The sequence below is a fragment of the Phyllobates terribilis genome, unplaced genomic scaffold, assembly GCF_046119375.1.
Source record: "Phyllobates terribilis strain yellow unplaced genomic scaffold, ASM4611937v1 Scaffold_8__6_contigs__length_399053987, whole genome shotgun sequence".
NCBI classification, from domain to species: Eukaryota; Metazoa; Chordata; class Amphibia; order Anura; family Dendrobatidae; genus Phyllobates; species Phyllobates terribilis.
In genome coordinates, this window is record NW_027362768.1 from 199,253,695 (window position 1) to 199,280,774 (window position 27,080).

Below are 27,080 nucleotides of genomic sequence, written 5' to 3' on the forward strand. Positions count from 1 at the left end.
GCAAGAGGAGGCAGCGGCGGTGATGTCAGAAGTGGAGCGCTACTCGGAGGCATCCGGGTCCAAGGTCAACCAGGATAAGTGTGAGAGTCTCTGGCTGGGAGGCGGAGATCCCGGGTTTGATCTTCCGGACACCCTCCCCGAACCCCAAGAACATGCCAAAGTCCTGGGCATCGAATTCGGCCAGGGTGATTATCCCACGAAAAACTGGAAAGGCAGAATCAAAGGTGTCGCCCAAAGAGTGGACCAATGGAGGGGTTGGTCTTTGACCCTGAGGGAAAGGGTTGGCCTGTGCAAAGCTTTCCTGCTCCCCTTGCTAATCTACCTGGGCAGAGTCTGCGTCTTGCCAGAGCCTCTCTGGACACGGGTCTACAGTCTGTTCTTCCAGATGTTATGGGGGAACAGACTGAACCTAGTCAAGCGGGAGGTCACTTACCGCACGAGGAGACTAGGGGGTTTGAATATGGTGAACCCCGTGGTGTTCCTTGTGAACACCTTCTTGAAAGTGAACGTGGCAAACCTCTGGAAAGAGAGGGCTCCTCCGTGGGTATTCTCCTGCAAGGGATGGTTTCAGCCTTTCTTCCAGGAATGGGAGACAGGGGGAAGAGTGAAGGATCTTCGCACACCACACGGGCATCTCCCGGCTTACGTTACCCCGGTTCTGAAAATGATCCGCTTGTGGGGTCTGGGAATGTGGGAGGTGAGGTCCCTCCCGAGGAAACTCCTCGATATGAGGGTCTTGCTTTCTCATTTTCAGAGTCCATTGGCCCTCAAAGACTGCCCAAGTCGGGATCTGGAGGTTGGGTTGAGTTTGTTAAATTCTAGCAGGATCCCCGAGAAGTACTGGGACTTGACTTGGCGCTGCTTCCATGGTAAGCTGTATGTGAGGGACAATTTGAAGTTCAGGAGCTCCGAGGACAGGAATTGCCCCCGTGAGGCTTGTGCCAATGTGCTGGAAAGCATGGAGCACTTCCTGCTTCATTGTCCCTTTAATACAGAGGTGTACAACAGGGTGGGGGCTTCCATTGGTTGGCCGCGGCTGGCTACTCTGTCCTACGCCGGGTGGGCCTATGGAGCGTTCGGAGACCTTGGGAGAAGGGACCGAGACACTTTATTCATAGTCAGCGCAGTGGTGAGGTATTTCACGTGGAACGCACGAGTTTTAGTCTCGACGCAGAGTAAAATCCTCCATGTAGATGAAGTCTGTAGGAACATCCTAGGTGACCTGGTGAAGGTACGTTCTCTGGAGTATGAAGGACTGGGTGCCCGGAGGGCGGCCCGTCTCTGGAGGGGCTTTTCCTTCAGGGTGCCTTAGTCCGGTAGTACTCCTATATCCTGGTGGTGGGCTGATGTCTTTCCACCCTAGATTTTTGTTTTGTATTTCTGTCTCCTGAATAGAAGGTTTGCCGGCATCGAACTTGAGCCTTGGATGGTGAGTGTGTAGGTTGTGTTCTGTATATATTGTATATAATGTATAATAGGGGGTTTTAGTTAGGTTGGGTGGGGGATTTGGGGGGGGGGTTCTTCATCAGCGGTGATAAGAGGACTGATCTGGCCTGGTCCAGGCCCCGCCTGGGGAAAAACTTTGGGGCCTGATCCTAGCTCGGAGTAATCCTGAACTTTGTGGCCAGAGCTGGATCAGGGGTGGCGGGATAGTTAGTGTAGGTCTGTGTTTTATGTATATATTAAAAAATTACAAAATTTAAAAAAAAAAAAAAAAATACAAAAAAATATACAAAAAAAAAGGTTTAAATTTGTCCATGTCACTATTGTGTATATTGTTATTTTTGGTTTTCTGTGGTGTGAATGAGGTGCGGTAAGGGGGTGACTAAGGTCAGGCAGTGGGACCAGTAGGTCAGTGTTAGTTCCCGGTTGTATATACGTTATATTAGGTTTAGTGTTTTATTGTATATAATCTTGTATATAGGACGGTGTTTTATGTGTATATAGGACGGTGTGAGCGTTGTGTGGGATTGTATATAGTAGTATGAATGAAGCTGGGCCGGGGGTCTTATAGGTTTTATAATAGTTATTTCTTCTCTATGTATATATTCCTGGGGGGGTTCTGTTCTCTCTCTGTAGGTCGGATCTTCTATTTCTGTGATTTGTGTCGGTTTTTGTCGTCTTGTTCTGCAGTTTTGTTCTTCTGTTTTGTGTCCTGCAATGTTTTCTTCTATAAATAAAAAAGACCTACAATCTATTACTCCCTGTTATCAGCCATTACTGGAGGAGGCGACTGTAGGACCGGAGACTACAATCTATTACTCCCTGTTATCAGCCATTACTGGGGGAGGCGACTGTAGGACCGGAGACTACAATCTATTACTCCCTGTTATCAGCCATTACTGGGGGAGGCGACTGTAGGACCGGAGACTACAATCTATTATTCCCTGTTATCAGCCATTACTGGGGGAGGCGACTGTAGGACCGGAGACTACAATCTATTACTCCCTGTTATCAGCCATTAATGGGGGAGGCGACTGTAGGACCGGAGACTACAATCTATTACTCCCTGTTATCAGAGAGACGGAGTGTGGCGTGAATATGACGGGGTGCGTCGGGGGTGTGACGGTGTGCGGACAGGTGCAGCAGGGGTGCGGACAGGTGCAGCAGGGGTGCGGACAGGTGCAGCAGGGGTGCGGACAGGTGCAGCAGGGGTGCGGACAGGTGCAGCTTGCCTCATTCACAGCTAGCTGTATCTTTCCTTATTCCAGAGATTGCACTGCAGTATCTGACCGGCGCTGTATTCCAGGCGAGTTCCGCTGCCCGTCAGTCGCTCCCGATTCATGAAGACGCGAGCCCCTGAGCGCCTGAAGCCACCTCGCCCCTCATCATGAATCCGGAGCGCCTGACTCCACCTCGCCCCTCATCATGAATCCGGAGCGCCTGACTCCACCTCGCCCTCATCATGAATCCGGAGAGCCTGATCCCACCTCGCCCTCATCATGAATCCGGAGCGCCTGACTCCACCTCGCCCTCATCATGAATCCGGAGCGCCTGACTCCACCTCGCCCCTCATCATGAATCCGGAGCGCCTGACTCCACCTCGCCCCTCATCATGAATCCGGAGCGCCTGACTCCACCTCGCCCCTCATCATGAATTCGGAGCGCCTGACTCCACCTCGCCCCTCATCATGAATCCGGAGCGCCTGACTCCACCTCGCCCTCATCATGAATCCGGAGCGCCTGACTCCACCTCGCCCCTCATCATGAATCCGGAGCGCCTGACTCCACCTCGCCCCTCATCATGAATCCGGAGCGCCTGACTCCACCTCGCCCCTCATCATGAATCCGGAGCGCCTGACTCCACCTCGCCCCTCATCATGAATCTGGAGCGCCTGACTCCACCTCGCCTCTCATCATGAATCCGGAGCGCCTGACTCCACCTCGCCCCTCATCATGAATCCGGAGCGCCTGACTCCACCTCGCCCCTCATCATGAATCCGGAGCGCCTGACTCCACCTCGCCCTCATCATGAATCCGGAGCGCCTGACTCCACCTCGCCCCTCATCATGAATTCGGAGCGCCTGACTCCACCTCGCCCCTCATCATGAATCCGGAGCGCCTGACTCCACCTCGCCCCTCATCGTGAATCCGGAGCGCCTGACTCCACCTCGCCCCTCATCGTGAATCCGGAGCGCCTGACTCCACCTCGCCCCTCATCATGAATCCGGAGCGCCTGACTCCACCTCGCCCCTCATCATGAATCCGGAGCGCCTGACTCCACTTCGCCCCTCATCATGAATCCGGAGCGCCTGACTCCACCTCGCCCCTCATCATGAATCCGGAGCGTCTGACTCCACCTCACCCCTCATCATGAATCCGGAGCGCCTGACTCCACCTCGCCCCTCATCATGAATCCGGAGCGCCTGACTCCACCTCGCCCCTCATCATGAATCCGGAGCGCCTGACTCCACCTCGCCCCTCATCATGAATCCGGAGCGCCCGACTCCACCTCGCCCCTCATCATGAATCCGGAGCGCCTGACTCCACCTCGCCTCTCATCATGAATCCGGAGCGTCTGACTCCACCTCGCCCCTCATCATGAATCCGGAGCGCCTGACTCCACCTCGCCCCTCATCATGAATCCGGAGCGCCTGACTCCACCTCGCCCTCATCATGAATCCGGAGCGCCTGACTCCACCTCGCCCCTCATCGTGAATCCGGAGCGCCTGACTCCACCTCGCCCCTCATCGTGAATCCGGAGCGCCTGACTCCACCTCGCCCCTCATCATGAATCCGGAGCGTCTGACTCCACCTCGCCCCTCATCATGAATCCGGAGCGCCTGACTCCACCTCGCCCTCATCATGAATCCGGAGCGCCTGACTCCACCTTGCCCTCATCATGAATCCGGAGCGCCTGACTCCACCTCGCCCCTCATCATGAATCCGGAGCGCCTGACTCCACCTCGCCCCTCATCATGAATCCGGAGCGCCTGACTCCACCTCGCCCCTCATCATGAATCCGGAGCGCCTGACTCCACCTCGCCCCTCATCATGAATCCGGAGCGCCCGACTCCACCTCGCCCCTCATCATGAATCCGGAGCGCCTGACTCCACCTCGCCTCTCATCATGAATCCGGAGCGTCTGACTCCACCTCGCCCCTCATCATGAATCCGGAGCGCCTGACTCCACCTCGCCCCTCATCATGAATCCGGAGCGCCTGACTCCACCTCGCCCTCATCATGAATCCGGAGCGCCTGACTCCACCTCGCCCCTCATCGTGAATCCGGAGCGCCTGACTCCACCTCGCCCCTCATCATGAATCCGGAGCGCCTGACTCCACCTCGCCCCTCATCATGAATCCGGAGCGCCTGACTCCACCTCGCCCCTCATCATGAATCCGGAGCGCCTGACTCCACCTCGCCCTCATCATGAATCCGGAGCGCCTGACTCCACCTCGCCCTCATCATGAATCCGGAGCGCCTGACTCCACCTCGCCCCTCATCATGAATCCGGAGCGCCTGACTCCACCTCGCCCCTCATCATGAATCCGGAGCGCCTGACTCCACCTCGCCCCTCATCATGAATCCGGAGCGCCTGACTCCACCTCGCCCCTCATCATGAATCCGGAGCGCCTGACTCCACCTCGCCCCTCATCATGAATCCGGAGCGCCTGACTCCACCTCGCCCCTCATCATGAATCCGGAGCGCCTGACTCCACCTCGCCCCTCATCATGAATCCGGAGCGCCTGACTCCACCTCGCCCCTCATCATGAATCCGGAGCGCCTGACTCCACCTCGCCCTCATCATGAATCCGGAGCGCCTGACTCCACCTCGCCCTCATCATGAATCCGGAGCGCCTGACTCCACCTCGCCCCTCATCATGAATCCGGAGCGCCTGACTCCACCTCGCCCCTCATCATGAATCCGGAGCGCCTGACTCCACCTCGCCCCTCATCATGAATCCGGAGCGCCTGACTCCACCTCGCCCCTCATCATGAATCCGGAGCGCCTGACTCCACCTCGCCCCTCATCATGAATCCGGAGCGCCTGACTCCACCTCGCCCTCATCATGAATCCGGAGCGCCTGACTCCACCTCGCCCTCATCATGAATCCGGAGCGCCTGACTCCACCTCGCCCTCATCATGAATCCGGAGCGCCTGACTCCACCTCACCCTCATCAGGTCCGGCTAGAAATTTGCATCTGAGTGAATGTGTTAAGGTACAGGAAGTTTCTGCCCCATGATCATTACTTTACAACTTCAGAGCTTTGAACTTAAAACTGTAAAAACAAAGCCTGGATGATGGGAGTACAGGCTGTGGATGATGGGAGTAGAGGCTGTGGATGATGGGAGTAGAGGCTGTGGATGATGGGAGTACAGGCTGTGGATGATGGGAGTACAGGCTGTGGATGATGGGAGTACAGGCTGTGGTTGATGGCGGTACGCAGCATATATATGATAACCTCATGGATGTTATATGGCAGTGTCGGGTCCCGGACCTCCCAATATCAGAGGTACTGGCTAAGAATCACACAGATCCGGGAGATTATAGTGATAGTTACATCTGCGGACAGGTCCTGTGCTGTTACAGTACAAGCTGACAATATTTTATAGACCTGATGAGGCCGGTGTACTTACTGTGATAAGCCACGTCTGAAGGCAGCATACTGACAGACCTGCCATGTGAGCTGAGTCTAATGGTTGCAGTCAGAGCCGCATTCGTGTGAGACATCAGAGGTGGTGATTTACGGTGACACATGAGCTAACACACCGGAGTCTCTGCGCCATTGTACTCAGACTCCCATTAACAGCACAATAAAAGGACTAAAAGGATGAAAGGAAATCTGTCCGTCCCCGGGGAGGTGTTGAGAAAAAAAATCACACTTCATTTCCATGCAAATAACCCCGACCGCGAGAAACCTCCCCGAGGACAAATACATTTGAGGGAGAAGGGGATTTGGTAAGAAAAGTACCTTCTTCAGATTAATCCACTGCTTGAAGTAATCTGCGACTTGCAGTCCTAAATATTCGCACTGTCCCGGCAGCCTGTCAGGGAAAGAGAGAAGCGTTTAGTCTCCACCGGCTCAGCGCTAATCCTCATTAGATCACAGAACACACGCAGGGTCCTCCGACCGGCGGCACCGACCCGCAGGGTCCTCCGACCGGCGGCACCGACCCGCAGGGTCCTCCGACCGGCGGCACCGACCCGCAGGGTCCTCCGACCGGCGGCACCGACCCGCCAGACTGGTGACATCACTCAGGGCGCGATGATGTCACAACGTCCTGGGCTCCTATTACAGTGGGAAAATGCACAAGTCTACAGGACAAGAAAACTGCAAAAAGGAAACAATGAAACATTTAATAATTCTAGAAAAATCCAGGAAACCGTCAGGAAGCTGCGACTGACGGATCCAAACTAATCAAATCCACACAAAGTGTATAAAATGTTCTATACATCCAACTGCACACGGGGTGTAATCCGGCCTGGCCTGCTCCGTAATCAGCCGGGAAATCACCAGCACACTGCTGTTGATGGATCTGGTATATATCAGTGAACAGCTGGGCTTCCCACACTGCAGGCAATGACAGATTACACAGGACTGCCCAGTAATGACAGATTACACAGGACTGCCCAGTAATGACAGATTACACAGGACTGCCCAGTAATGACAGATTACACAGGACTGCCCAGTAATGACAGTTTACACAGGACTGGACAGTAATGACAGATTACACAGGACTGGACAGTAATGACAGATTACACAGGACAGCCCAGTAATGAAAAATTACACAGGACTGGCCAGTAATGAAAAATTACACAGGACTGGCCAGTAATGAAAAATTACACAGGACTGGCCAGTAATGAAAAATTACACAGGACTGGCCAGTAATGACAGATTACACAGGACTGCCCAGTAATGACAGTTTACACAGGACTGCCCAGTAATGACAGATTACACAGGACTGCCCAGTAATGACAGATTACACAGGACTGCCCAGTAATGACAGTTTACACAGGACTGCCCAGTAATGACAGATTACACAGGACTGCCCAGTAATGACAGATTACACAGGACTGCCCAGTAATGACAGATTACACAGGACTGCCCAGTAATGACAGATTACACAGGACTGCCCAGTAATGACAGATTACACAGGACTGCCCAGTAATGACAGATTACACAGGACTGGACAGTAATGACAGATTACACAGGACTGCCCAGTAATGAAAAATTACACAGGACTGCCCAGTAATGAAAAATTACACAGGACTGCCCAGTAATGAAAAATTACACAGGACTGGCCAGTAATGAAAAATTACACAGGACTGGCCAGTAATGACAGATTACACAGGACTGGCCAGTAATGACAGATTACACAGGACTGGCCAGTAATGACAGATTACACAGGACTGGCCAGTAATGACAGATTACACAGGACTGGCCAGTAATGACAGATTACACAGGACTGCCCAGTAATGAAAAATTACACAGGATTGCCCAGTAATGAAAAATTACACAGGACTGCCCAGTAATGAAAAATTACACAGGACTGCCCAGTAATGAAAAATTACACAGGACTGCCCAGTAATGAAAAATTACACAGGACTGCCCAGTAATGAAAAATTACACAGGACTGCCCAGTAATGTCTGTGTGAGAGCAATGACAGATTACACAGGACTGTCCAGTAATGCCCGTGTCCATGTACAGCATCTCTCTCAGGGAGGAAGGCGACGGTGGCCGGAGGAAGGGCGACGGTGGCCGGAGGAAGGGCGACGGTGGCCGGAGGAAGGGCGACGGTGGCCGGAGGAAGGGCGACGGGGAGGGGAGGAAGGGCGACGGGGGAAGGGAGGAAGGGCGACGGGGGGCGGGAGGAAGGGCGACGGCGGAGGGAGGAAAGGCGACAGCGGAGGGAGGAAAGGCGACAGCGGCAGGAGGAAGGGCTACGGCGGCGGGAGGAAGGGCGACGGTGGCGGGAGGAAGGGCGACGGTGGCGGGAGGAAGGGCGACGTGGCGGGAGGAAGGGTGACGGGGGAAAGAAGGAAGGGCGACGGCGGCGGGAGGAAGGGCGACGGCGGAGAGAGGAAAGGCGACAGCGGCAGGAGGAAGGGCGACAGCGGAGGGAGGAAGGGCGACGGTGGCGGGAGGAAGGGCGACAGGAGGAAGGGTGACGGCGGCGGGAGGAAGACGACGGCGGCGGGAGCTAATGACCAGGAAAGGGATATAGAAAAACGTTAATTCACAGAACATAAACTTACAAAACGTTCCTTTCATCATTACTCATTGACTTACCTATTAAATATCCCACATCAATATCACAGACAATCGTGCAATTAACCATAAATGCCTGGGAATCTGGAGGATCCCGCCATCTGCCGGCCGCGGAGGTTGTGTAGGGATTGGTGTCAGTGGGTTGAGGAGCCCATTGCAGCGGGTTTTATGGAGCACGGTGTGACGTACCATACGGGTTGTGCTACGTTTTCTCTGCACTTTTAGTTATTAGACCATTACAGCCATTATTTCATATAGGGTCAATACCCAGGCGAGTCGACGTGGAACAGGGGCGCCATTTGCGCTTTATTAGGGTGCCAGCCTCTGTGTCCAGGTAGGATTGGGGGTCTCCCCTCAGGATCCTCTAGATTCCCTGGGATTAATTGCACTATTGTTTGTGATAAGGGGTATTTATTAGATAAGATGATTCTGAGTAATAATTAAAGGAATGTTTTTCTAAGTCTATAAGCGTATATTCTGAGAATTCACTCACAATAAGATACACCTCTCTTGGTACGGTATACTCGGTGAATTTTTCCATGATAGAGGAACGTTCAGGTAAGATGAGGCTTTGTGGCAGTGCGGTTGTGGTGGAGCATTACGGGGCAGAGGTGCAGCACGAGAGACGTCACAGAGAAGAAGGGAAAGGCGTGCCGTCATTAGGAGATAAGTACAGAGATAGATAAGTAGGTGATCATGTATCATCTATGTATCTCATCTAGGAGCGGCCCACCTTGCTGCCATTACTGTACAGCTCCCGGTCTCTTTTATCTCTTCGTATATTAACCTTATACATAAAGATCAGCGCCCGGGGCGGAGGACGGCGCCGGCTCCTCAGAAGAGTTTAATAAGTTTCAGTACCGGTAACATCTAGTCTCTCGGCGCCTACAAGCTGCAGAATATGGGTGTAGAGTTGTTCCCGGTAATAAGGGGGCTCCTCACATCCTCCATGATGAACGCTCAAAAACGCTCCTCTTATCACTTTCCTTAAGGGCGGCGGGTGCGGATGTGCTGATGGATGAGGAGCCATTGTGCGTTATCGCCGCTCACACTTAGCAGGGCATCATTATCCCAGATGGCACGGGGTGAAATACGGCGTTAGGTACCAGGAGGGGGAGGGGCACTAATTGTACAACAATGGCGGGGAGAAGTGGGGCCGTTATCTGAGCGCTGACACCTTTATCTGGGGCCGGCGAGTGACAGCGCAGCACAAATTACAGCCTCCCCTTTGTATTGTATCCTCTCGTGCAAACAGCGGATGATAAAATGTGTCAGCGAGGTGATAGCTTATCAATTTAACCCTAATTATCCTGGAGGTCAGCGCACAAATAAAGGCTGACGAATTTCAACAGGTTCTGCTGGAAATAAAACGCCACAGAGAAGCGGCAGCGCAGGACGGAGGAGAAGTAATTGAATTCCATCTCTCAGGTGCTCCCAGTGTATCAAAAATTAATGTCGCCACCGCAACTAATCACAGCTGGTTAATGTCCATCTGCTGCCGCTGCTCACCCGCTGTGCGGGGGTCGTGCAGGGGGCCGGTGACAGCGAGGGATGATGGAATCCAACACCCGGGGGAGACGCGGATCCTGAGGGGAACAGAATATATATATTGTACGCCGCCCCTTCCAAACATCGGCCGTCACAGCATTACACAGCAGAGGGGGGAGGCACACGCCCCAGAGGGGGGAGGCACACGCCCCAGAGGGGGGAGGCACACGCCCCAGAGGGGGGAGGAGGCACACGCCCCAGAGGGGGGAGGAGGCACACGCCCCAGAGGGGGGGAGGAGGCACACGCCCCAGAGGGGGGGAGGAGGCACACACCCCAGAGGGGGGGAGGAGGCACACACCCCAGAGGGGGGGAGGAGGCACACACCCCAGAGGGGGGGAGGAGGCACACGCCCCAGAGGGGGGGAGGAGGCACACGCCCCAGAGGGGGGGAGGGAGGCACACGCCCCAGAGGGGGGGAGGCACACACCCCAGAGGGGGGAGGCACACGCCCCAGAGGTGGGGAGGAGGCACACACCCCAGAGGGGGGAGGCACACGCCCCAGAGGGGGGGAGGCACACACCCCAGAGGGGGGGAGGCACACACCCCAGAGGGGGGGAGGAGGCACACGCCCCAGAGGGGGGGAGGAGGCACACGCCCCAGAGGGGGGGAGGGAGGCACACGCCCCAGAGGGGAGGCACACGCCCCAGAGGGGGGGAGGAGGCACACACCCCAGAGGGGGGAGGCACACGCCCCAGAGGGGGGGAGGAGGTGCACGCCCCAGAGGAGGGGAGGAGGCACACGCCCCAGAGGGGGGGAGGAGGCACACGCCCCAGAGGGGGGGAGGCACACGCCCCAGAGGGGACAGGACAGAGGGGGGGGGTGGGTGCACACCCCAGAGGGGTCACCGGGGGGGGGGATGCACACCCAAGAGGGGTCATGCCAGAAGGGGGGGGGATGCACACCCCAGAGGGGTCAGGCCAGGGGGGGGGGGGGGGGATGCACACCCCAGAGGGGTCAGGTCAGGGGGTGGGGGATGCATACCCCAGAGGGATCAAGCCAAGAGGGGGGGGAGGAGGCACACACCCCAGAGGGGTCAGGCCAGGGGGGGGTAGCGCAGTCAAGTCTCTCGGCAGCAGAAACTTTCCAGGAGAAAAGATGAGGTGCGGTCAATTCATCCCAGGACGCTCTGGTTTTATTCTATAGTTTTCTATTACTCCATTTATCACCATTCTCGGGATCTCTGCTTGCTGACATTGGCATCACTCATAGCTAATCAGTCCAGGTATGACTGCAGGCATTGAGGGGAACACATCAGCAGCACAAACCTCTCCTGTGACCGGTCTGTTACAATGTATCAGTCTGTACACTGGATACTAATGTAGCAAGCCATGAACTGGTACAAGTAAATATTGGCCTTTGGCTACAAATACTGAAGGTTTCCACTCATTGTTATAACAGCAAATAAAGATTCTAAGGCTGTGTGCCCACGTAGCGTTTTTCAAGCGTTTTTGATGCGGAATTTCCGCAGCGGAAACGCTTGTAAAACGCTTGGTAACCCGCACCCCATGGTCCCCAATGGGATTAATGAGTGGAACAGGCTGCCACGAGAGGTGGTGAGTTCCCCTTCAATGGACGTCTTCAAACAGAGGCTGGACAGACATCTGTCTGAGATGATCTAGTGAATCCTGCTTTGAGCAGGGGGTTGGACCAGATGACCCAGGAGGTCCCTTCCAACTCTACCATTCTATGATTCTATGATTCTATGATTCCGCAAGTTCTATGCACATGCTGCGGATTTTTCCGCAGCGTTTATGCTGCGTTCAAAAATCCGCAGCATGTCAATTAATTTTGCGTTTCCGCAAGCAGAATTGCCTTTGTCCAATGCATAAAAAACGCAAGGCAATTCCGCACGTGGAAAACGCGTGATAAACGCGCGAAAAACGCGCGATAAACGCGTGCGGAATTCCGCATGCGTTTTTCCGGGAGAGGACTTGCATTTATGCAGCAGAAATTTTCTGCTTCATAAATGCAACGTGGGCACATAGCCTAAAAATTCTATCAAAAAGTTACAGAACTTTTGATTTTTAATTTACTTTTTGAAAAAAAAATGGATGAAATAAAACATAATCTGCATTTATTAAAGAACCTGCTGCCCAGAGTCCAGTCATTAGTGACAGTGTATCGTGAGTACATCATTCTACATCGGTCCAACATTCTGCGCTCATGAACGCATCTTTATAGGGTTTAAGTTCTTTTTTGCGGTTCTGGTTTCCCCTGAAGCGTTACAAGATTCTGCTGCGGCCACCTGCCACTAGGGGGAGCTAGAGAGTAAACAGCATGGTCCCCTCTCCCCATTAGGAACACTTGCTGAGCGGGCGCCTATGAGAAGGGCTGGAAGATTAGCGGTCGGCAAACAGCCCAGGTGCACGGGCCACTAACCCAAATGGCACCACCGGCAGAGCGCCCCCTAGAGGTGACAGCACAGGACAGATACTGCGTCTGTGACTACAATGAATCCTCAGCCAGCAATGTATAAAGTTCAGCTTCTGACTAAGTTATTCACTGTTCTCAGTTTGGTTACACAACAGATTTGTGAATGCAGCTTTGGGTGTGACTGTAGTATAATTAGAAGGGGTCTCAAAGTCATAGCAAAACGCCACACAACTTCCATGAAAATCAAGGCAAAAAAAGTGCAATATGCCAAAAACTGGGGAACGCACCCTAAAAGCAGAGGCAGAGCGATCCAAAGCCCCATTGTTTCATTGTGTGAGGAGACCGTGCGACTGACAGGAGATAAAGGGAGTGAGAAAAGCCGAATCCTCCCCGACACCGGCTCCTCGCCTGACCGAAGCCGGCTCCCGAGCCTCATTACAGGACGCGGCGGCTCCCGAGCCTCATTACAGGACGCGGCGGCTCCCGAGCCTCATTACAGGACGCGGCGGCTCCCGAGCCTCATTACAGGACGCGGCGGCTCCCGAGCCTCATTACAGGCCACGGCGGCTCCCGAGCCTCATTACAGGACGAGGCGGCTCCCGAGCCTCATTACAGGCCACGGCGGCTCCCGAGCCTCATTACAGGACGCGGCGGCTCCCGAGCCTCATTACAGGACGCGGCGGCTCCCGAGCCTCATTACAGGCCACGGCGGCTCCCGAGCCTCATTACAGGACGAGGCGGCTCCCGAGCCTCATTACAGGCCACGGCGGCTCCCGAGCCTCATTACAGGCCACGGCGGCTCCCGAGCCTCATTACAGGACGAGGCGGCTCCCGAGCCTCATTACAGGACGCGGCGGCTCCCGAGCCTCATTACAGGACGCGGCGGCTCCCGAGCCTCATTACAGGCCACGGCGGCTCCCGAGCCTCATTACAGGCCACGGCGGCTCCAGAGCCTCATTACAGGACGAGGCGGCTCCCGAGCCTCATTACAGGCCACGGCGGCTCCCGAGCCTCATTACAGGACGAGGCGGCTCCCGAGCCTCATTACAGGCCACGGCGGCTCCCGAGCCTCATTACAGGCCACGGCGGCTCCCGAGCCTCATTACAGGACGAGGCGGCTCCCGAGCCTCATTACAGGACGCGGCGGCTCCAGAGCCTCATTACAGGACGCGGCGGCTCCCGAGCCTCATTACAGGCCACGGCGGCTCCCGAGCCTCATTACAGGCCACGGCGGCTCCCGAGCCTCATTACAGGACGCGGCGGCTCCCGAGCCTCATTACAGGCCACGGCGGCTCCCGAGCCTCATTACAGGCCGCGGCGGCTCCAGAGCCTCATTACAGGACGCGGCGGCTCCTGAGCCTCATTACAGGCCGCGGCGGCTCCAGAGCCTCATTACAGGACGCGGCGGCTCCCGAGCCTCATTACAGGCCACGGCGGCTCCAGAGCCTCATTACAGGACGCGGCGGCTCCCGAGCCTCATTACAGGACGAGGCGGCTCCCGAGCCTCATTACAGGACGAGGCGGCTCCCGAGCCTCATTACAGGACGAGGCGGCTCCCGAGCCTCATTACAGGATGCGGCGGCACCCGAGCCTCATTACAGGCCACGGCGGTTCCTGAGCCTCATTACAGGACACGGCGGCTCCCGAGCCTCATTACAGGCCACGGCGGCTCCCGAGCCTCATTACAGGACGCGGCGGCTCCCGAGCCTCATTACAGGCCACGGCGGCTCCCGAGCCTCATTACAGGACGCAGCGGCTCCTGAGCCTCATTACAGGCCATGGTGGCTCCCGAGCCTCATTACAGGACGCGGCGGCTCCCGAGCCTCATTACAGGACGCGGCGGCAAACGAGCCCCATTACAGGACGCGGCGGCTCCCAAGCCTCATTACAGGACGCGGCGGCTCCAGAGCCTCATTACAGGCCACGGCGGCTCCCGAGCCTCATTACAGGACGCGGCGGCAAACGAGCCCCATTACAGGCCACGGCGGCTCCCGAGCCTCATTACAGGACGCGGCGGCTCCAGAGCCTCATTACAGGCCACGGCGGCTCCCGAGCCTCATTACAGGACGCGGCGGCTCCCGAGCCTCATTACAGGACGCGGCGGCTCCCGAGCCTCATTACAGGACGAGGCGGCTCCCGAGCCTCATTACAGGACGCGGCGGCTCCCGAGCCTCATTACAGGACGCGGCGGCTCCCGAGCCTCAATACAGGACGCGGCGGCTCCCGAGCCTCATTACAGGACGCGGCGGCTCCCGAGCCTCATTACAGGCCACGGCGGCTCCCGAGCCTCATTACAGGCCACGGCGGCTCCCGAGCCTCATTACAGGCCACGGCGGCTCCCGAGCCTCATTACAGGCCGCGGCGGCTCCCGAGCCTCATTACAGGACGCGGCGGCTCCCGAGCCTCATTACAGGACGCGGCGGCACCCGAGCCTCATTACAGGACACGGCAGCTCCTGAGCCTCATTACAGGCCACGGCGGCTCCTGAGCCTCATTACAGGCCGCGGCGGCTCCCGAGCCTCATTACAGGACGAGGCGGCTCCCGAGCCTCATTACAGGACGCGGCGGCTCCCGAGCCTCATTACAGGACGCGGCGGCTCCTGAGCCTCATTACAGGCCACGGCGGCTCCTGAGCCTCATTACAGGCCGCGGCGGCTCCTGAGCCTCATTACAGGACGCGGCGGCTCCTGAGCCTCATTACAGGACGCGGCGGCTCCTGAGCCTCATTACAGGACGAGGCGGTTCCTGAGCCTCATTACAAGCCATGCGATTCCTGAGCCTGATTGCAGGCCATGGTGGCTCCTGAGCCTCATTACTGGCCATGGCGGCTCCTGAGCCTCATTACAGGCCGCGGCGGCTCCTGAGCCTCATTACAGGCCATGGCGGCTCCTGAGCCTGACTACAGGAAAAGGCGGCTCCTGAGCCTCATAGCAGGCCATGGCAGCTGCTCCGCGCACTTACACCTGGGGCCGGCTCTGCTCCTCCGCGCAGGAATCCTCCGGAGGGAAGTAACATTATAGCAGAGCTGCTAATGATCCGGTGCCGGGTGGCGCCTGATGTGTCGGGACAAACACTTTTGACTGGTTGTCAGCGATCTCGTCCGCTTGTATTAAATTACTGTTGTTTTTTCTCATTCTGCCCCAATCTACGGAGGATTCATCGCCGGCGCCGCACACGATACACATGTTTACCGCCTATAGTGACAGCCTGATATCAAATAAATAATTACCACAACACGGTCATAATGAGATGCGGCTTATTACCGAGCCGCTGACAGGACGACTCCAGCTTTATTTATTTCACCTTGTCACGGTACAACAAGTCTATAAGCGAAGCGTCAGCTGGAAATATCACTGCGCGAAGAGGAGACATGACAGGCAGCCGCGCACCGGCTCAATCCACTGTCAGCCAGCGCTAATGAATGGAAGCGTCAGGATCTCAGCTCTGGAAGACGCAGCCTTACATCCCACCAACACCTGGGACCGAGCGTTACCGGGGGGCGCAGAGCGCGGGGGCTGGGGGGCGCAGAGAGCAGGGAGCACAGGGCCCGGGGCCGCAGAGCGTGGGGGCTGGGGAGTGCAGAGAGCGCGGGGGCTGGGGGGCGCAGAGAGCAGGGAGCACAGGGCCCGGGGCCGCAGAGCGCGGGGGCTGGGTAGTGCAGAGCGCGGCGGCTGGGGGAGAAGAGCGCGGGGGAGAAGAGTGCCGGGCCAAGAGGGCGCAGAGAGCCGGGCCAAGAGGGCGCAGAGAGCCGGGCCAAGAGGGCGCAGAGAGCCGGGCCAGGAGGGCGCAGGGAGACGGGCCAGGAGGGCGCAGGGAGACGGGCCAGGAGGGCGCAGAGCGCAGGACTAGGGGGCGCAGAGCGTGGCAGCAGGACACTGGAGAGATGCCACAGCTACAAAAGGAGGAAAAACAATCCGAACACGAAGATACGACCTGCGAAACTACTGGGAGGAGGCAACACACAGAACACACATCCATTTTAATACTGGGATGAAGCAACACAAAGCCGCCCCCCTTCCCCCGCCAATACTGGGAGGAGGTAATACAAGGACCCCCCAATACAAGGACAGTGCAGTGTGATCTGACATCGTGGGGTTCGTGCAAACAGTAATTGTGAGTCAGATAAGAAATGGGGTTCAGCCGTTCGGGAACGTGGCATCAGACAATGCACGGACAGAGGAGGGCGCCACCACCGGGAAGCTCCGGAGCGCAGCGACAAGGAAGGTGCGACAACTCCCGAAATAGATCCATTAGATATCAGATTCACCACACCAGACAATGATGGACGCCATGGTATACTAATACACCCACAAAAAAGTGCTCTACATCCAGCCAGGTCCAGCACTGTCTCCACTACTACCCAAGTCTCTGTTTAGCTGCAGCCATCAAGTCCACAGCGCTGCAGCCAATCAGTGAACTGAGGAGCTCTGACAATGCAGAGGGAAAGAGCCAAAAGATCTTCCTCACCGTGCAGAGTGCTGCACCACTATGGCGTTATTAAGCACTTTTTAAGCAAGGAGTCACTTATTTTCTATATAATACCCGTGACTTCCCAAATGCCTAACATACTCCCCTGATGACTTCTCCGAAAGGATAAAGGAACGCGTCGAGAGGGTTTTTATGGGACCAAGTTGAGGGTACACTTGGCTACTGCCCTTACAAGGACAGGAGCCATTACCGGGGCACGACAGGGTAGAATAGTCCAGGAAAAGAACTTATGAACATGGACGAAGACGAATAACCCTGAGAAATGCAGTGAGACGGGGGAGATCCACACCTTTCCTCCTTTGTTATTTCTGAGCACTCGTTTATGATCACGTATGTTACCTACCCGTCCGGACATTACATGTGAAGAGATATGACAGACATGACATTAACCAATATGAGTTTATTGTGTCTGTTATATAAAGCTCTCAATGTCCTGAGGTCAGCAGGGTCCATTGGGGTTAAGCTTCTCGGACCACAGTATAATAGTGATGTGTCGTCTCTAATGGAGAACAGGCAGCGAATCAGTCAGTAAACGTCACCGATCCAAATACAGAGGTTTCCCCAAATGCTGAATTATTCTTACATTATGGAAATCCATGACCGCGGCACAATGACCTCTGCATCCCACAAGCCCAGGGCTGGGAGCGGACGGACACCGGCGCTGAGCGGCTCCTCACTGACCTCAGCACATCACCAGGGGCTGCTGCAGACCCTCGCTACAGGCGGATACATTGGAACAGGTCAGGTTACAATGTTCCTTTAAAATTCGCGGCAGCTCTTCCGATTCCACTTCACGACCTGGATGACGCCTGAGGTCAGTATCCGGCTTCCTGCAGAGCGGTGGCCACTTCACAGGGGCCTGGAGCCAGCACGGGGCACTAGTCGTGGCTGTCTGCTCTGATGCTCCGTACCGCGCCGCTGAGCTGTTCGCAGTCAGTGGGATGTGTTAGTAATTATTTTCCCGATGTCACAGTGCTGTCATTCTCCAGGAGACACAGAGTCAGCCTGAGGCAGCCTGCAAGACAGAAGCGGGCAAGAAAGGACTCCACGCAGCTCACGGCAGCCGCCTCCTCGATCTCCTGCGCTCCGTCCTTCACAACTCCTCAGCTCCATCTATTTATTTACTCCTCACAAAGACGACGCTTCCAAGTCCCCACCGACTGCATCCTCCTCACAAAGACGACGCTTCCAAGTCCCCACCGACTGCATCCTCCTCACAAAGACGACGCTTCCAAGTCCCCACCGACTGCATCCTCCTCACAAAGACGACGCTTCCAAGTCCTCACCGACTGCATCCTCCTCACAAAGACGACGCTTCCAAGTCCCCACCGACTGCATCCTCCTCACAAAGACGACGCTTCCAAGTCCCCACCGACTGCATCCTCCTCACAAAGACGACGCTTCCAAGTCCTCACCGACTGCATCCTCCTCACAAAGACGACGCTTCCAAGTCCCCACCGACTGCATCCTCCTCACAAAGACGACGCTTCCAAGTCCCCACCGACTGCATCCTCATCACAAAGACGACGCTTCCAAGTCCCCACCGACTGCATCCTCCTCACAAAGACGACGATTCCAAGTCCTCACCGACTGCATCCTCCTCACAAAGACGACGCTTCCAAGACCCCACCGACTGCATCCTCATCACAAAGACGACGCTTCCAAGTCCCCACCGACTGCATCCTCCTCACAAAGACGACGATTCCAAGTCCTCACCGACTGCATCCTCCTCACAAAGACGACGCTTCCAAGTCCCCACCGACTGCATCCTCATCACAAAGACGACGCTTCCAAGTCCCCACCGACTGCATCCTCCTCACAAAGACGACGATTCCAAGTCCTCACCGACTGCATCCTCCTCACAAAGACGACGCTTCCAAGACCCCACCGACTGCATCCTCCTCACAAAGACGACGCTTCCAAGTCCCCACCGACTGCATCCTCCTCACAAAGACGACGCTTCCAAGACCCCACCGACTGCATCCTCCTCACAAAGACGACGCTTCCAAGTCCCCACCGACTGCATCCTCCTCACAAAGACGACGCTTCCAAGTCCCCACCGACTGCATCCTCATCACAAAGACGACGCTTCCAAGTCCCCATCGACTGCATCCTCCTCACAAAGACGACGATTCCAAGTCCTCACCGACTGCATCCTCCTCACAAAGACGACGCTTCCAAGTCCCCACCGACTGCATCCTCCTCACAAAGACGACGCTTCCAAGTCCCCACCGACTGCATACTCCTCACAAAGACGACGCTTCCAAGTCCCCACCGACTGCATCCTCCTCACAAAGACGACGCTTCCAAGTCCCCACCGACTGCATCCTCCTCACAAAGACGACGCTTCCAAGTCCTCACCGACTGCATCCTCATCACAAAGACGACGCTTCCAAGTCCCCACCGACTGCATCCTCCTCACAAAGACGACGATTCCAAGTCCTCACCGACTGCATCCTCCTCACAAAGACGACGCTTCCAAGACCCCACCGACTGCATCCTCCTCACAAAGACGACGCTTCCAAGACCCCACCGACTGCATCCTCCTCACAAAGACGACGCTTCCAAGACCCCACCGACTGCATCCTCCTCACAAAGACGACGCTTCCAAGACCCCACCGACTGCATCCTCCTCACAAAGACGACGCTTCCAAGACCCCACCGACTGCATCCTCCTCACAAAGACGACGCTTCCAAGACCCCACCGACTGCATCCTCCTCACAAAGACGACGCTTCCAAGTCCCCACCGACTGCATCCTCCTCACAAAGACGACGCTTCCAAGTCCTCACCGACTGCATCCTCCTCACAAAGACGACGCTTCCAAGTCCTCACCGACTGCATCCTCCTCACAAAGACGACGCTTCCAAGTCCCCACCGACTGCATCCTCCTCACAAAGACGACGCTTCCAAGTCCCCACCGACTGCATCCTCCTCACAAAGACGACGCTTCCAAGTCCCCACCGACTGCATCCTCTTCACAAAGACGACGCTTCCAAGTCCTCACCGACTGCATCCTCCTCACAAAGACGACGCTTCCAAGTCCTCACCGACTGCATCCTCCTCACAAAGACGACGCTTCCAAGTCCCCATCGACTGCATCCTCCTCACAAAGACGACGCTTCCAAGTCCCCACCGACTGCATCCTCCTCACAAAGACGACGCTTCCAAGTCCTCACGGACTACATCCTCCTCACAAAGACGACGCTTCCAAGTCCTCACCGACTGCATCCTCCTCACAAAGACGACGCTTCCAAGTCCCCACCGACTGCATCCTCCTCACAAAGACGACGCTTCCAAGTCCCCACCGACTGCATCCTCCTCACAAAGACGACGCTTCCAAGTCCCCACCGACTGCATCCTCCTCACAAAGACGACGCTTCCAAGTCCTCACCGACTGCATCCTCCTCACAAAAACGATGCTTCCAAGTCCCCACCGACTGCATCTTCCTCACAAAGACGACGCTTCCAAGTCCTCACCGACTGCATCCTCCTCACAAAGACGACGCTTCCAAGTCCTCACCGACTGCATCCTCCTCACAAAGACGACGCTTCCAAGTCCCCACCGACTGCATCCTCCTCACAAAGACGACGCTTCCAAGTCCTCACCGACTGCATCCTCCTCACAAAGACGACGCTTCCAAGTCCCCACCGACTGCATCCTCCTCACAAAGACGACGCTTCCAAGTCCTCACCGACTGCATCCTCCTCACAAAGACGACGCTTCCAAGTCCTCACCGACTGCATCCTCCTCATAAAGACGACGCTTCCAAGTCCCCACCGACTGCATCCTCCTCACAAAGACGACGCTTCCAAGTCCCCATCGACTGCATCCTCCTCACAAAGACGACGCTTCCAAGTCCCCATCGACTGCATCCTCCTCACAAAGACGACGCTTCCAAGTCCACACCGACTGCATCCTCCTCACAAAGACGACGCTTCCAAGTCCTCACCGACTGCACTCTCCTCACAAAGACGACGATTCCAAGTCCTCACCGACTGCATCCTCCTCACAAAGACGACGCTTCCAAGTCCTCACCGACTGCATCCTCCTCACAAAGACGACGCTTCCAAGTCCTCACCGACTGCATCCTCCTCACAAAGACGACGCTTCCAAGTCCCCACCGACTGCATCCTCCTCACAAAGACGACGCTTCCAAGTCCTCACCGACTGCATCCTCCTCACAAAGACGACGCTTCCAAGTCCTCACCGACTGCATCCTCCTCACAGTCCCCACCGACTGCATCCTCCTCACAAAGACGACGCTTCCAAGTCCTCACCAACTGCATCCTCCTCACATTAAATTACCTGCTTCACCGGGGCCCGATACAACCTGCGGGGCCACAAAGGCACCGGCTCCATCTAATCTGTCTGTGGCCGAGAGCCAGAGGATGACGGCAGTGACGGCTCTGGCCAAGCGAGTCTGCGGCAACCACATCCCAGAACACGCCGCACAAAGGGGAAAACACTAAAATACAGAATCACAGGAACAAACCGAAATTATCTGTATATAAAGAGCACTCCGAGCGGAGCCCCAAACCTGCAGAACAGCCGGGGGAAACAAAGTATCACCGCAAACATCAACAACAGAGAAAAGAGAAGAATGCGGAACACAGAGGACAGGACCCCTCTAACCAAACCACAGGAAGAAAGAGAGACCCCAACACGCACACTGCAGAATAGTGAGTGTAGCTCCGGGGTATAATACAGGATGTAATTCAGGATCAGTAATGTAATGTATGTACACAGTGACTGCACCAGCAGAATAGTGAGTGCAGCTCTGGGGTATAATACAGGATGTAACTCAGGATCAGTGATGTAATGTATGTACACAGTGACTGCACCAGCAGAATAGTGAGTGCAGCTCTGGAGTATAATACAGGAGGTAACTCAGGATCAGTAATGTAATATATGTACACAGTGACTGCACCAGCAGAATAGTGAGTGCAGCTCTAGAGTATAATACAGGATGTAACTCAGGATCAGTAATGTAATGTATGTACACAGTGACTGCACTAGCAGAATAGTGAGTGCAGCTCTAGAGTATAATACAGGATGTAACTCAGGATCAGTAATGTAATGTATGTACACAGTGACTGCACCAGCAGAATAGTGAGTGCAGCTCTGGAGTATAATACAGGATGTAACTCAGGATCAGTAATGTATGTACACAGTGACTGCACCAGCAGAATAGTGAGTGCAGCTCTGGAGTATAATACAGGATGTAACTCATGCTCAGTAATGTAATGTATGTACACAGTGACTGCACCAGCAGAATAGTGAGTGCAGCTCTGGAGTATAATACAGGATGTAACTCAGGATCAGTAATGTAATGTATGTACACAGTGACTGCACCAGCAGAATAGTGAGTGCAGCTCTGGAGTATAATACAGGATGTAACTCAGGATCAGTAATGTAATGTATGTACACAGTGACTGCACCAGCAGAATAGTGAGTGCAGCTCTGGGGTATAATACAGGAGGTAACTCAGGATCAGTAATGTAATGTATGTACACAGTGACTGCACCAGCAGAATAGTGAGTGCAGCTCTGGAGTATAATACAGGATGTAACTCAGGATCAGTAATGTAATGTATGTACACAGTGACTGCACCAGCAGAATAGTGAGTGCAGCTCTGGAGTATAATACAGGATGTAACTCAGGATCAGTAATGTAATGTATGTACACAGTGACTGCACTAGCAGAATAGCGAGTGCAGCTCTAGAGTATAATACAGGATGTAACTCAGGATCAGTAATGTATGTACACAGTGACTGCACCAGCAGAATAGTGAGTGCAGCTCTGGAGTATAATACAGGATGTAACTCAGGCTCAGTAATGTAATGTATATACACAGTGACTGCACCAGCAGAATAGTGAGTGCAGCTCTGGAGTATAATACAGGATGTAACTCAGGATCAGTAATGTATGTACACAGTGACTGCACCACCAGAATAGTGAGTGCAGCTCTGGGGTATAATACAGGAGGTAACTCAGGATCAGTAATGTATGTACACAGTGACTGCACCAGCAGAATAGTGAGCGCAGCTCTGGAGTATAATACAGGATGTAACTCAGGATCAGTAATGTAATGTATGTACACAGTGACTGCACGAGCAGAATAGTGAGTGCAGCTCTGAAGTATAATACAGGATGTAACTCAGGATCAGTAATGTATATACACAGTGACTGCAACAGCAGAATAGTGAGTGCAGCTCTGGGGTATAATACAGGAGGTAACTCAGGATCAGTAATGTATGTACACAGTGACTGCACCAGCAGAATAGTGAGTGCAGCTCTGGAGTATAATACAGGATGTAACTCAGGATCAGTAATGTAATGTATGTACACAGTGACTGCACCAGCAGAATAGGGAGTGCAGCTCTGGGGTATAATACAGGATGTAACTCAGGATCAGTAATGTAATGTATGTACACAATGACTGCACTAGCAGAATAGTGAGTGCAGCTCTGGAGTATAATACAGGATGTAACTCAGGATCAGTAATGTATGTACACAGTGACTGCACCAGCAGAATAGTGAGTGCAGCTCTGGAGTATAATACAGGATGTAACTCAGGATCAGTAATGTAATGTATGTACACAGAGACTGCACCAGCAGAATAGTGAGTGCAGCTCTGGAGTATAATACAGGATGTATCTCAGGATCAGTAATGTATGTACACAGTGACTGCACCAGCAGAATAGTGAGTGCAGCTCTGGAGCATAATACAGGATGTAACTCAGGCTCAGTAATGTAATGTATGCACACAGTGACTGCACCAGCAGAATAGTGAGTGCAGCTCTGGAGTATAATAGAGAATGTAACTCAGGATCAGTAATGTAATGTATATACACAGTGACTGCACCAGCAGAACAGTGAGTGCAGCTCTGGAGTATAATACAGGATGTAACTCAGGATCAGTAATGTATGTACACAGTGACTGCACCAGCAGAATAGTGAGTGCAGCTCTGGGGTATAATACAGGAGGTAACTCAGGATCAGTAATGTATGTACACAGTGACTGCACCAGCAGAATAGTGAGTGCAGCTCTGGAGTATAATACAGGAGGTAACGCAGAATCAGTAATGTAATGTATGTACACAGTGACTGCACGAGCAGAATAGTGAGTGCAGCTCTGAAGTATAATACAGGATGTAACTCAGGATCAGTAATGTATATACACAGTGACTGCAACAGCAGAATAGTGAGTGCAGCTCTGGGGTATAATACAGGAGGTAACTCAGGATCAGTAATGTATGTACACAGTGACTGCACCAGCAGAATAGTGAGTGCAGCTCTGGAGTATAATACAGGATGTAACTCAGGATCAGTAATGTAATGTATGTACACATTGACTGCACCAGCAGAATAGGGAGTGCAGCTCTGGAGTATAATACAGGATGTAACTCAGGATCAGTAATGTATATACACAGTGACTGCAGCAGCAGAATAGTGAGTGCAGCTCTGGGGTATAATACAGGAGGTAACTCAGGATCAGTAATGTATATACACAGTGACTGCACCAGCAGAATAGTGAGCGCAGCTCTGGAGTATAATACAGGAGGTAACTCAGGATCAGTAATGTAATGTATGTACACAGTGACTGCACCAGCAGAATAGTGAGTGCAGCTCTTGAGTATAATACAGGATGTAACTCAGGATCAGTAATGTAATGTATGTACAAAGTGACTGCACCAGCAGAATAGTGAGTGCAGCTCTGGGGCATAATACAGGATGTAACTCAGGATCAGTAATGTAATGTATGTACACAGTGACTGCACCAGCAGAATAGTGAGTGCAGCTCTGGAGTATAATACAGGATGTAACTCAGGATCAGTAATGTAATGTATGTACACAGTGACTGCACCAGCAGAATAGTGAGTGCAGCTCTGGAGTATAATACAGGGTGTAACTCAGGATCAGTAATGTAAGTTATGTACACAGTGACTGCACCAGCAGAATAGTGAGTGCAGCTCTGGAGTATAATACAGGAGGCAACTCAGGATCAGTAATGTAATGTATGTACACAGTAACTGCACCAGCAGAATAGTGAGTGCAGCTCTGGGGTATAATACAGGATGTAACTCAGGATCAGTAATGTAATGTATGTACACAGTGACTGCACCAGCAGAATAGTGAGTGCAGCTCTGGGGTATAATACAGGAGGTAACTCAGGATCAGTAATGTAATGTATGTACACAGTGACTGCACTAGCAGAATAGTGAGCGCAGCTCTGAGGTACTTTTTTTCTGTGCATTATTGGTGCTGATTTGCTCCTGTTCCAGTAAAATATCTCTGTTAGTCGGGAGCTCAGACACAAGACTTGTAAATGAGTTATTGGGACTGGTCTAATTAGGTGATGGAGGGGGCACTTACATTAGATCTGTGCCTCTCGTCTCTTCACAGAAAGCTGTCGCAATGATGACCCATTTTGGGCTTGTAAATGTAAAGAAAAGCAATAAATAGTGAAGAAATGGAGAGATGTTAATTCAGTGATTTGGAGGGTCGGGAGCAGCGCCTCCAAGAGAAGAATTACACACAGGGAATAAAACGGGGAGAGCGGCGTGATTTACTGACGAGCTTTCACCAGGAGTGGGAAATTTACTGACGAGCTTTCACTAATGTGCACATGAGACGCGGACGTGGACTATAAACTTCAGCGCAGACGCTGCTTTATAACCGCATAAACCCGACAGCAGCCGCCATTTAATCCTGACGTGAGTGCAGCTGCGGAGACCGCACAGGCCCGGTAATAAGGTCCCCCGCCGTCATATCCAGGGTCCGGCTCACAGTGCCCAAAACCTGCAACCTCATGGCCAAAATCTCTGCTAATTGATACGTCACTTCAAGGGTTAAACCTATATAATATACAGGGCACTGAAATAGTCTTCATACCTTGTGAAGTTTTCCACTTAACACCCACAAACTTGCCGTAAATGTCTTTTATTGGGATTTTCTGTGATACAAAGTAACAAGAATTTGTGACGTGTAAAGGAAATGATACAAGGTTTACTAAATATTTCAAAAGTATTAATCTGAAAACTATGAGATTCATTTGTATTCAGCCCCCTGTAATCTGATGCCCCTAAATAACATCCCGATTGACCAGTTCCCTCCAGAAGTCACATAATTAGTACATTGCGCCCACATGGGTGTGATTTCTTCTCAGTTTAACCACAGCTGTTCTGTGAAGGCCTCAGAGGTTTGTGTGAGAACATTAGAGATCAAACCGCATCATAAAAACGAAGGAGCCCGCCAGACAGGTCAAGGATAAAGCTAAAAACCAAGCAGCCCACCAGACAGGTCACGGATAAAGCTAAAAACCAAGGAGCCCACCAGACAGGTCAAGGATAAATCCAAAAACCAAGGAGCTCACCAGACAGGTCAGGGCTAAAACTGTGGAGAATAGTAAAGCTGGGTTAGGTTCTAAAAAATAGCCTAAGCTCTGAACATCTCACGGAGCTCTGTCCAATTCATCACCCAAAAATGGAAGGCGAATGGCACAACTGCAAACCTACCAAGACATGGCCGTCCACCTAACCTGACATCCCAAGCAATGAGAGCACTAATGAGAGAAGCAGCCAAGAGGCCCAGAGTCACTGGAGGAGCTGCAGATCCACAACTCAGGGGATAATCTGTCCACAGCACAACTAATAGTCGTACACTCCACAAATCTGCCCTTTATGGAAGAGCGGCAAGAAGAAGACATTTCTAAAAGCCATAAGCAGTCCAATGAAGGGGATACAGCGAGCCTGTGGAAGAGGGGGCTCTGCTCAGAGGAGATTAAAGGAGAACTTTGTGAGCTAAATGCAAATGCCATGTGTGGTGGAAAACTAACACTGCACATCACCCAGTAAACACCATCCCCACCGTCACACATGGTGGTGGCAGCATCCTGCTGTGGGGAGGCTTTTCTTCAGCAGGGGCAGAGAAGCTAGTCAGAGGTGATGG

General features: G+C 53.7%; 1 protein-coding gene across 2 annotated transcripts in view; it reads right to left on the reverse strand.

The window, feature by feature from the left end:
- ERI3 (ERI1 exoribonuclease family member 3) overlaps positions 1-27,080 on the reverse strand; it is a 388,446-nt gene that overhangs the window by 244,025 nt on the left and 117,341 nt on the right. For both annotated transcript variants that reach the window (XM_073644030.1, XM_073644028.1), the window contains one exon: positions 6,419-6,491. In XM_073644030.1, coding sequence (XP_073500131.1) covers positions 6,419-6,491 — 73 coding nt within the window. The remainder of the gene's footprint in view (positions 1-6,418; positions 6,492-27,080) is intronic.